Source organism: Austrofundulus limnaeus, unplaced genomic scaffold, assembly GCF_001266775.1.
Source record: "Austrofundulus limnaeus strain Quisiro unplaced genomic scaffold, Austrofundulus_limnaeus-1.0 Scaffold54, whole genome shotgun sequence".
Lineage (NCBI taxonomy): Eukaryota > Metazoa > Chordata > Actinopteri > Cyprinodontiformes > Rivulidae > Austrofundulus > Austrofundulus limnaeus.
In genome coordinates, this window is record NW_013952456.1 from 501,009 (window position 1) to 513,136 (window position 12,128).

The following is a 12,128-nucleotide window of genomic DNA, read 5'->3' on the forward strand; positions in this document are numbered from 1 at the left end:
ATGGTGGTCAGAGGGTCCTGTGGTGCCGGTGCATGGCAGCCTCGCTTCTGTCAGTGTGCCCCAGGGCAGCTGTGGCTACAATGTAGTTTGCCATCATCAGTGTGTGAATGTGTRTGTTAATGGGTGAATGCATACATGTCAACTTGTACGGATTGTCCGTAAATTATAAGGATTTTACGTCATTTTGCAGGTATACGGACATATAGAGCAATCTCACGGATTTTTTCAAGTCTTACAGATTTTTTCAAAACCTCWTTTTCAAATTTATCTAACATGTCAGAGCCTGTAGGATGATTTAAAAAACAATAAATAACATCATACAGCCATCTTCCAACCTGTTCTGCCGCTAGAAAAGAGTTTTAAACTTGTCTCCTTTCCTCCTGCTTCGCAGCGGGCACTGTCATGTCAGCAGCCGAAAGCCCCCCCGGCGCAGGTGCGAGTGATACGGATTTTTTTGCAAAATTTACAGATTTTTGAGGCTCTTTAAACAGGTAAATGTCCGATGAGGTTGACATGTATGTGAATGTCTGTAAGTGTAAAGCGCTTTTGGGGTCCGGAGGGACTTGATAAAGCGCTCTATAAGTTCAGTCCATTTACCATTTACCTCAACTCATTGCTATGGCTAAGCACTGCTAACAAACAATAACTGAGCTCTGTGTGGTATTTCCTCCATAGAAACAGCATTTWAACAAGTCTTCTTGTAAACACTGAAAAGTACTACGTGTACTAAAAGTACATTTGAAATATTCTATAAAAGTAAAAGTAGGAGAGTTTTATTCACCATTAAGTTGTGGTAAGTCTTGAACTCTGAACTCTCCCACTTTCTGWCAGGGAATTCCCATGSCTAATCCACATGCTTTATGGGAGATTTAGTTTATGGTCAAGGCTGGCTTTAAAGCAGCTTATTTTGAGACATTAAYACAGAGTTATTCRACTAAATTGCTCAGGGAGCTACAATAATTCAAAGCCAACAGCTCAGTGGCAGGGCAGGTATCATTATCCTTCACCTTTGAAATTTGTTTTCTTTGTTTCATCGAATCATAAATTTAGTTTTCTATTGATATAAATGGCGGGTTGGATGAAAGTCACCTGAGCTGTAAAGCTCTCTATTTACTATGTTCCTACCCTCACCTATGGCCACAAACTTTGGATAGTGACATAAGGAACAAGATCATGGATACAGATGATCAAAATGAATTTTCTTGTCAAGGTAGCTAGACTGTCTCTTAGAGACAGGGTTCAGTTGACTTRTCAGAGTAGAGCCACTTCTCCTCCACATTGAGAGAAGCTAGTTGAGGTGGTTCAAGCATCTGTTAAGGATGCCTMCCTAGAAGTGTTTCAGGCATGTCCAACTGGGAGGAGACCCAGAAGACCCAGAACAAGCTTGAGATGATATCTCTCTCGGCTGGTCTGGGAACACCTTCATCCTCCTGGAAAAGCTGGAAGAGGTGGCTGAGGAAAGACAGGTCTGGGCATCCCTGCTCAAACTGCTGCCTCTGCTACCTGAATCAAAAGAAAATACAAAGTTCCTACAGCTTAAGGCAAGTTAGATTTAAGACTTTTTGAGACCTCTTTAATGACACTTAAAATGAAATTTAAGACCAACATCACAATAAACACAAATGGAAAATAAATCTGTTAGCAACAATTGTACCCAAATGTTTATTTTAACACAAAACAACTGAGAGGCATTCTGTAAATTATTTAAAAAACATAAATAAATGTTACCAATTGTTTAAATATTTGAGACAAATTACAATAATCCCACTTACAATTTGTTTACATTTTTAAGACTTCTGAAAGATTAATTTAGAATATTTTAAAGCTAATTAAGGCCTTATTTTTGGATTTATGAATTCAATTCCTTTTAAGACTTTTAAAGAATCTGCTGATGTATGAATGGAACGATCATAAACTTTTGAAATAAGGATGCAATGCCAACCCAAACAGGCTGACCAACCACTACATCTAATATTGATTTAGAGTTTATGAGTCAGAACATAGAGTGCATCCTCACCCCATGGTTGAAGACTTTCTGTAAAAAAGAGTGAAACATCATAGCTGTAAAATCTGTAAAAATCATAAATCCTTAACTGTGATTTTGTAAAAATCATAATAGATGTAAAAAAAATTTAAATTAGAAACACTAGTCTAATCATGTAAAGTCTAAGTAACTTTGACCTGTTTAAACTTTAAATGATATTTATGTAAAAAGTGTTACATGATTATTAGCACCCTTGAAATATGAAAAAAAATTGCAGAAGTGTACACTCTCTTTTGTCTTTGTTATTGCTTCAAAGCTGTGTAACACTTAAAGCATCTGATAATTAAATATTAAAGACCCGATGATCAAAAAGATCAATTTAAGCCGCCAGAGCATTGCTGCTATCCAACATCCTGCTAATTTTAGTTTGTAGACAAAAATATTTAAATCAAGTCCAATAAGCTAACTTAAATAGATCCAAAAACAGAACAGGGAAATCGTCTTCTGCAAAACGTAAATAATGACAACTTTTTCTGAAGTGAAATTTCCACAATGAGGTGTCTTTATCAGGATCCAAACAGATTTTTACGACTTTGCTCTCTGATCCAGTACAAAGGCTCCCAGTCGTTGTAGCCTTGTTTGTCGATTCTCTGTCAGACATTGTTTGGTTTGAAGTACTTTGAACGGGTATTAAACCATATGTTGGAGCTGTTAGCAAACTTGGGGGCTTTACAGACGGCAGACGCACACAGGGATCCTTGTGTGCCTCCTTTGTCTATGTTTCCTGTGTGACAGTGATCTGCAGGCTGTTATCATACAAAAACCAGGAACAGCRACGCAAAATCACACAAATCCTCACAAAAGACATCTTGGAAAGGTGTGCGTTCTGAGCGTAAATACATTTTAAGGAAGTAACACACCTTGAAGTTTTAAAGGCCCTCTGGGAGGAGATCAAACAGCAAACACAGCCGGATCAACATGCCCAACTTGATTTATTTCCCTTCACAGCRAGCTCTATCTGTAAGGTGACACCTTTCCATCACAACCTCTAACAGACAACACCAGTATACACGGCATACAGTATGTGATGTCATGAGTCAGGGCGGTGTACACATTGACATGCAAACACCAACACACCCAGGTTCCGTCTGGGCAGATGCGAGTTATAGAGGTTAACACTCGCTTCTGTGTTCCCACTAGCCCAGGTAATTTTGTTATTCTGTTTGTGCCCCCTGTCTACACCCACCCCTGTCTGCTGTACATATTGGTCCCAGCTCTGGGAGGAAGCAGGCMTTTACTTATACAAAACCTTGAGGAAATCCCTACCAATCCTCAGGGCTCACGTTCAGCAGCGCCCAAAACACAAAGGCTATGCAAATCTGCCCAGCCCGCGTTTATCTACCCTCGGTTTCCGTTTGCACCACGGGAACCAGCATTGTGCCGTGCGTGGCGATTATCGCATGTAATTTACATAGAATACGCACAGGAAACAGTGTGCCGATCTCTAACAATGCAGCAAAGAGCCTCTATCCGCTCAGGAGCTATCTGACGRTAGAGTAAAATTACAGGTTTAGCTGTGGGGTATTAAACCTACAAGGTGTTTTTTATTTCTGGTATTCAGGGAACACTATTTGCTTCAAATGTTGCTTGTTTATCTGCCTTGTTTGTTTTATAACCCAACTCAAGCAGCCGTTTTCCATGAAGGCTGCATCTTCAGCTGGGCTAATCTGCCCTATGCCTGTGTTTCCTTTGTCACTGAATCCATGTATCAACACAGTGAGGTGCAGCCAGACTGAGGTGTGGAACTGCACAAAGAGCATGTGTGTGACTGACTCAGCTGACATGAGACATGTTGTGAGTGTGAGCAATGGAAGTCATAACAYGGCAGCACGGCTTCATCCACACAAAGGCTGGTACTGTAAGTACTCCATCAGGAACATGAGGGTATGACATGAGGGTGAGATGAGAGATCGAATTCCTGATGTGGACGCTTCACCCGCAGGCCTGCTTCAGGAGGGAAACAACTAGCTGCCTACRTTTGAATAGGGGTCATGCAGAGGTCACTGTATAATGAGTCACCTTTAAGGCAGACATAAGCTGCATGATGAAAGCCTGGTTTACAGCTGAGTTTTCATAAGTTTAGACTCGTTACATTAAACATTTTTAAAAGCTGCAAAGTCAAGAAATGTAAAATTCTCTGCAAAARTGTGTTTGAAAATAGATCAGAATTATTAAAAATGACAGTGGCTTTCTGCAAAATCATGCGTGCTCGAACTCTGAACAGTTTGTGAACTCACTAAAGAATCTGCTGTTTTGACAGGTTAAAGGATGCAGTAGTTTCCGTAATTTGGTGTGGGGTTCTGTGGCAGRGCTATGAACAATAATATCTTACCTGTTGTARGTAACACTTTGTACAACCTTTGTTTGGAGAAACAAGATTAGTTTTGACAAGACAACAGAGTAAAAGTCATTTCTGCTATATTGTGACTCCAGTCTTAACAAAAGATTGTAGTGATTCATTCAAAAGTCATTTATTATATTTACATCTACCATGAATTTCACGTTTCATGGTTATTCCAACTGAAACACAATGGTAGACTCACAGGCTACACAGGAAGAGTARTTAGATGCTGCTACTATTAACTTCAGGATTCAAAATAAATTAACGGTTAATGCTTAAGTGTTTTAAAAACATATAAAATAGTTTATATATTAGCATTTATATGAATCACTCAAAAATGTTTTAATACAGCAGCAATCCAGTGTGGTCTAAGGTTAAACTGTTAGCTCATCAATCAATTTTAAACTTCGATTCTCCAAACTGAGGCTGTTCAAAAACATATCTACAACYGATAAGATTGTTCATTACATCTGACTCAGATAAACAATGACTGCTGCAGAACTCACGCATAATTACAATTTATTTTAAATATAGTGGAGCATTACTCAAGCAGACATCCATCTGATTCAGTTCCAAGAAGAAAAACTAAAGCACACTGGCTTCATTTATGGAACAGGGATCCTTTCTGAACAGCTCTCTGAAAATCAGTCACAAGTCTAGCATGGGTTTCTCACAGCACAATGGAAACCCTTACAGGCTTATCATCCTCTTCATCTTTATCATTTAATCACTTGTTGTATGATGCAGCTCAGTAATCTGTTAAAAGTATGACACAAGTGACTTTTTTTTTTCTTAAAGAATAAAAAAAGAGACAAAACTAAAAATCAGGCCACATTCTACAAGAAACACTTGGACTGCCACTCTGTTACATCTAAATTAAAATACCCATAAAAATTAAATCCCGTTTCACTGGGTTAAAATTTGATTTGGATCTGAATGCTTTAATTTTGCCCAGGAGCAAAATCTACAGAGCTCAAATTTATACACAATGCTCTTGGTACACCGCCATGACAAAAAAACAAAAACCACACAACCACAAATATATGACTGTTACCAACTGCTTTGGGGTTTATTTTACAATTGAGAAAAAAAGGAAACAAACCAACTGGTGCTAAAAAGTTGTTTTGTTTTTTTTCTTTTTTTTCTTCTTTTTTTTACAATATTGTCAACAAAACATTGAAATGTATAGTCATTGTGCATCGCTTATTTATTTTCCACACCATTTCATGCACCAAATTGGATGCAAGTATAATTAAAATCATTTCTGTAAACTGAGCCAAAGAAGCTTACTTTGTATTTTCTTTAAAAAATGACATTTTGTAGCTCTACAGCATATATCTATGTACACCATCTGTTTTTATTTTGTTTTTCTTTTTGCATATAAAATGACAATATAAAAGTTAGAGAATGCACACACCTTAAGATACAAAGAATGTTGGAGCCATTTTAAATGGTAAGATATGTCTTATGGAGCACTGACTTTTCACTGGTGGTCATTTACATGGATCAGACTCATCTCTTTACAGCTGAAGAACGCCACACAATTTTATAAAGAGAAASTTGCAACAAACCATACAACTGGAAAATTGCTATAAAGTGATACTTCACAGCAAGGATTTTTTTTTTCTTTTTTGTTTTGGAGCAATCTTGCATACAAATGTGTTTCACTTTCATTGATTGACTGTAACCAAGAAGCAGCATTTCAGTTTTTCCAAAAGTTCTTTTTCTTTTTTATACACTGACAGATTTATCATCAGGCCATTCATCATCGAAGAAAAACAAAACATTGTGGCAACAAAAAACCAAGGAGAAGAGCAATGGAGGGGTGTGATAATCCTTGATCTTTGTTAAACAGATTTTGACAAATGCAGGACGTTTCAAATCATGTTCTCTTCACAAATTCTAAATTTAACTGTGTAAGGTGCYGCCGTACTTCAGTCTTTAAGGATATTCATTTCAATCTTTTGGTGTACATATTTAATGTCCTTTTGTCAAGTACTATACAGTTCTCTCTCTTCCACCACTTCCTTCCACTCACCACTCACACTATTGAAGCAGTAGTTGTATTTTGCCATGAAAAGAATAAAATCTTGTTTAATCTTGTTTCACTAAAATACATGCACAGATCAGACAAATAGCATATAAATATTTTACAAAATAAGTGTAAAAAAAGGCTTGGCAAAACAAAATGAAAATAAACAACATTTTAAAGAAATGGTCCAATCAGGCAGTTGTCACAACTAAAAATAGTAAGACATATTTTTTTTCTTCTTCTTCTGGAGGCTCATTTTGGCCCAGTGCAGTAACTGTGAACAATGTCTTTTTAGTGCAATGAAAATTTAGTCAGTTCCACAGCTGTCAGTCTTTCCCCTCAGCAGCTCACGGACTTACTTGATTAAACTTTCTACATTTTGTCAAGCTTCTCCAGTTTCTCCAGCGCGGTGACAAACACCAGGTGGTCCTCTGGAGACTTGCCGTGGGTCTTGCTAAGGTGCAGTTTGACTGCRTGCTTGCTGACGAATGTCCGATTGCAAAGTCTGCACTGGTACACAGAGCCCGTGTCGTCCTCTGGTGTGGTCAAGGCTGACAGTGGGCTGCCAAATGTCATTTTGTCTGTGATCACCTTTGAGGCAGCCTGCTGCTCCCGTAGGTGCTCCGCTGACAGTTTGGACAAGTCCTTCAGGCTGAAGCCCAGGTGAGATTCCAGGTGGCTGATGTAGGAGGAGGGAGTCCTGAACTGAGACGCACAGTCACCACACAGGAACACGGGCTGGCATGAGTCCATGTTCTTGAGAAACTTGGTACCCCCAGTCCGTCTCAGCTGATACTTCACGTTAGCCAGCCAGTGAGAAATGGTTGTCATTGAGAGACCTGTAAATTTACAGATGTGGACCCTTTCCTGAGGGCCCAGGTCAGTCATTGCGTACCGCCCCTCTGGAGTCTCCCTCAGGCTAGAAGCAAACTGTGCCTGCAGGATGAGGAGGTGCTGCGGATTCCAATTGGATTGCCTCCCTTTCCTCTTCTGCACCGGAGAGAGGTCCTCCAGGGCGTCCTCGAATGCACTGCCATCAGCATCTGACTTCTCGGAGATGGACGAAGGAGTTGAAGATTTGGGTGTCAGCCTTCCTGTGAGGTTCTTTACCATATCTGAAATGTCCATCAGAGCATTCTCTCGTAGAGGAGAGGAGACAGATTCAGGAAGGGAAATAAGGGGTTTGTTGCCGTTTACACTATTGTTGGTCAAAAGCATACAGCTGCTATTGTTATTGTTGCTGTTGGTGTTAGTAGTGGACTTGTTTTTACTCAGGTCTATGGGCTGGTCATCGTTTTCGTATAGCTGATAGTGGTTGGTGGGCTCAGCTGATTTGCCCTGAGTTGGGTTGAAAGCTGGTTTATCAATCATGCTGTTGCTGATTTTGTAAAGCATAGACAGTGGATCTGCAGCTGGGCCTACCGGTTTAGAAGCCTTCCCCAGATGTGTATTCATGATTGACTGGAGGGCACTGAGAGGGCTGATGAAAGGACTCTCAGGCGAGTGATCAGTGATAATGCCAAGACTGCTGCCGTTCATTACAGGAGACCGGCACGCCTCAGAGCCATTCTTTGAATGGTTGTTGTGGCCATCCACAAGGCTTTCTTTGGGYTCCTTTTTACAGATAATCTCTGAGTCTATACTTCCTGGGCTGACACTTCTCATACCAGATGATTTACCGACAGAGAGGTCATTTGGAGATGGTAAATGCTCTCTCAGTGCAGGAGAAGGAGATTTTACCACTGATGGAGGTCGACATCGTTCCAGGCTCACCATCTTCTCCTCCTTTTCTTTCTTAATGGTGGCAGGTTTTCCTGTCACTTTTTCCACAAGCTCTTCCATGGCGCTCACGTTACTTCTGAGGGGGGTTGGGGAGGAAGGACTTCGAGGTGAGTGGATGACTGAGTTAGGGTTACTTACAAGACCTCGTAGACCACTGTTAAACATTGGCTGCATCTGAACACTCTGGACTGTTGAGGGCAGAACAGTAGCTGAACTCTTCATGGCACCCTGCAGTTGGTAGGCAGCATGAATGCTAGGGTAGCCACCCCATGTGGGCGTGCCTGTCTGGGCCTTGCTGATGGCACTGGATACAGTGTTCTCTAATGATTTAAGAATATCTAAACCTTCTTTAGGCGTCTCCTCCAGATCTTCTTCTCTAAGGTATTTATAAGACGTAGTATCGGTTTCTGATTTCTCACTTGAGTCATCTTTCTCCTCCTTAATTTTTCTTTCCACTGGCTCACATCCTTCAACCTTTTCATCCTCAATTCCTTCCCTCTTCTCCTCTGATCCAGAGGAGAGAGCTGGGGACACCGGCTGGGACTTAACACTACTAGGAACAGGGAGTCGTGTGGTGGTTGGTGGAAGTGGTATTGACTGAATCTTTTCTTCCACCACTGGATCAAAGACCAGCTGTTTGCCTTTCTTAGATGCAGAGTTTGTAACCTTCAAAAARTGACCTGTAACCATCATGTGGGCAGTCAGTTGCTGTAATGTATCGTGGGAGCTCCCACATTCCATGCACTTAAGGATCTGAGCTTTACGAGCTTCAAATTGCCATGTGTAGCTGGCACCATTTTGGTAGCCATAGCGGTTGTTTGGTGTCACATAAGGGTTAGCTGCAGCTTTTGAGTCTTTGCCTAAATCACCAAGGGATACACTACCGCCACCACTACCAGCATGGACAGAGTCTGGGGAGCACGGGGAGACAATAGCTTCTTGGATAGCACGTTTTTTAGCTGAAGTTGGCACCAGTTTTGTAGCCAAGGCTGGCACTGGTTCTTTGAGAGGCACTTTCTGGTAATGCTTGGTCTTAATCATATGAACGCTGAGATCTTGTAGAGACTCAAAAGAGTGGCCACAGTACATGCACTTCAGCACTTTCTGGGCATCCTCTTTCCCTTCCATCTCCATCAAGGAACGCTTGCGTGGTTTGGACCAGCGCTTACCCTGATCCTCCTCCTTGTCCTTGTTGTCATCTCGATAGTGGCCYGTCTCGTTCATGTGGACTGTCAGACCCACCAGTGTGTCATAGGCAGCACTGCAGTCTTTGCAGCGAAACTTGCTTGCACCAGTGAAAACAGAGCCGTAAAGCTTGTTGTTCTGTCTGTAAAGCTGCACTGTGCTAAAGAGGCTAGGCTCGGGTAAAAGATGGTAGGGTGTTTGCTGAAGAGTTTTGGCAAGTGCTGCTTGGTGCCAGTCATAGGCCACACCACTCCCATTGCTGGCCCCTCCACTGCTGCTCCCACTGCTGCTGATTGCACTGTGGTTGCTAGCAGAGCTAGCTGTCGTGCCATTGGTATTGGCACTCACGCTGCCTGCATGGTTGACAGTGACAGCGGAGCTTTTACTATTGTGGTGACTGCTGGCCATGTTGATCCCACTGCTCTTATTTGTGGTTGTAGTTGAGGAGGCAGAGGCAGCAGAGACTGACTCGGGAGTCGGTAGCGTAGCATTGACACTGCCAGCAGCAGCAGCAGGCTTAGACTTCATGATGTCCATTGTAATGCTAGACCAAGAGGCATCCGAGATGAGATTTGCATAGACAGCTTTCATCTTTGCCAGGCTGTCCTGGAAAGACAGTCCATTGTTGGGACGAAAAGGCAGGGCAAGGCCTTCCCTCTCCTGACCGTCCCTGGAGGAGGTGCTCTTGAAGTCTGCAAGACGGTCGCTGGCATCACTAAGGGGAGAGCCATATCCAGCATCAGGGTTAGTACCATTGCTAAGTGGAGAGTCCCTGTAGCTAGGTGGCTGGCCTCCATCCACATCCTCCTCTTCCTCATTGCACAGGAATTCTGTGTCCTGGCCATCTAATGAGAGGCCATCATCTTGCAGGTGCTCCTCCTCATCGTGAGCGACTGTCTTAAGCTCATCCTCAGGCATATATGCTGGAGTACAGAAAAACAGAGGGGGGGGGGGGGAGAGGTTTTCTCAGTTAAATTGAAAATTTACAGAACATTAACAGGACCACTGACAAAATCATATGAAATGAATACTCAATGGAAGGAAATGTAGGCTTTTATTCTCATCCAGTGTGTGTCTATGTGRCTGTATATCAGTATGCATGAGTTGCTGTTTTCTTAAAACACACATGCACCTCTGAAAGGCAGTGGTGAAAAAAAAGCCTCCAAGGAAAAAAATAACTCACTGAGCTCCTGACAGTTGTCCTTTCCTTCTTAACTATCTATTTTTTTCCACACGTCTCATGTTCCCCAGGAAACAACTGGCTCTTTGGCCTTGTTATCCAGCTGCATGCTAGCATGTTCAATCTCTCTTTTCTCTTCTCCCTGAGCTTCACCGCATCTCTCTCCTCAAGCCCATAGATTTCAGCTTTTAACACTTTCAGGTAATACAATTGATTAGGGATTAGAAAAAAAAGATATCAGAGCCTATTCTAACCCACTCTAATGAGCAGAATGTCATTTTTATTAGAGCTAATAAGCAGGAACTGGCAAAACAATCAAAGTTGAAGTACCCACAGAAGGACAGAGATCGGGGCAAACAGCTTTGTGAATTTGTGTCACGACTGTTATGAGAATCAAAAAATGCTAACAAAAAGAACGAAATTTTCCAATTGCTAAAAGATGAAAATTTTGAGAAAAAGAACAAAAGAACATTTTGAAATGAAAATGAAAAAAAGTACAGGAATATCCGTGTGCTGGTGCTAGCTAGTGAGGACAATGCAAGYAGGAGTTAGCAAGAGAATAAGGGAGGAATAACAGCTGAATGAAAAGAAGATGTGGTGAAGAACAGTAACAAAAAGGGACAGGGAAGTGCTGATGGTGGAGAGAAAAAGAAGAGTAAGAGAGTGAAGCAGGGAGACAGGAAAGACAGCCCCCTGGTTTCTTCCTTTATCTCCTTCCTGCATGGTGAGATGTGTGTCCTAGATGCCAGTATCAGTCTCTCCTGATGAAACAGATGTGCTGTCAACTTCAAATGGCATGCTAACCTGTCACATCATAATCTAAGTGGACATAATACCTGATATATATACACTGGCACCATTTACTGCTGCCTGAGAGGAGATGGGTGGAGGAGGTGGGGGAAGGTGAGCAGCTGCACTATCAACTGTGACTGCATCATGATGTGCATATGTGTGTGCCTCTTTACGTTTGCCTCCCGTTGCCTTCATGCAGCTCAGAGATGTTTGCTCCTTAAACCTAAAGCCACTAACCATAATGCCACCCTATAAGTTTGTGTACTACTTATATGTCCCTTTCCAAATGAGCACGACTCTGCTCGGAAGCATGACAAGATTTCTGCAGAATGAGAGCACTACAGGAGAACCTGGCTGCGCTTCAATCCAGCTGACAGACGGAGACCGAGACAGTTTCTAAAACTCCTGAAAATCCCTAACACAGCAGATTAGCATTATGCGCTGTTCTCTCTTCAACACATCTGCAGAGCGTCTTCTGTTACAGAGCCATGCCTCTCACTAACATGCTTGCTGAAGAGTGGGCTATCAATACGCATCAGCCATTTAATACATACAAACCACCCCGAGAATGGTGATTTTTTACTTCACAAGCACAGAGGGAGAGTTCAAATGTACAGTAGGATTTACCTATGTGAGTAATTCATGTCAGCGGCAGCCAAAAACTGCCAAAGCCCAGTAGCTTTGCACATAAACACTCTCTCTCTCTCTCTCTCTCTCTCTCTCTCCCTCTCACACACACACACACACACACACACACACACACACACACACA

General features: G+C 41.9%; 1 protein-coding gene across 3 annotated transcripts in view; it reads right to left on the minus strand.

Annotated features, from left to right (window-relative positions):
- Window positions 1-5,427: 5,427 nt before the first annotated feature.
- Window positions 5,428-12,128, minus strand: part of LOC106517886 (teashirt homolog 1) — a 57,695-nt gene continuing 50,994 nt past the window's right edge. For all 3 annotated transcript variants that reach the window (XM_014008928.1, XM_014008929.1, XM_014008927.1), the window contains exon 3: window positions 5,428-10,307. In XM_014008928.1, coding sequence (XP_013864382.1) covers window positions 6,790-10,307 — 3,518 coding nt within the window. In that variant the 3' untranslated portion in view covers window positions 5,428-6,789. The remainder of the gene's footprint in view (window positions 10,308-12,128) is intronic.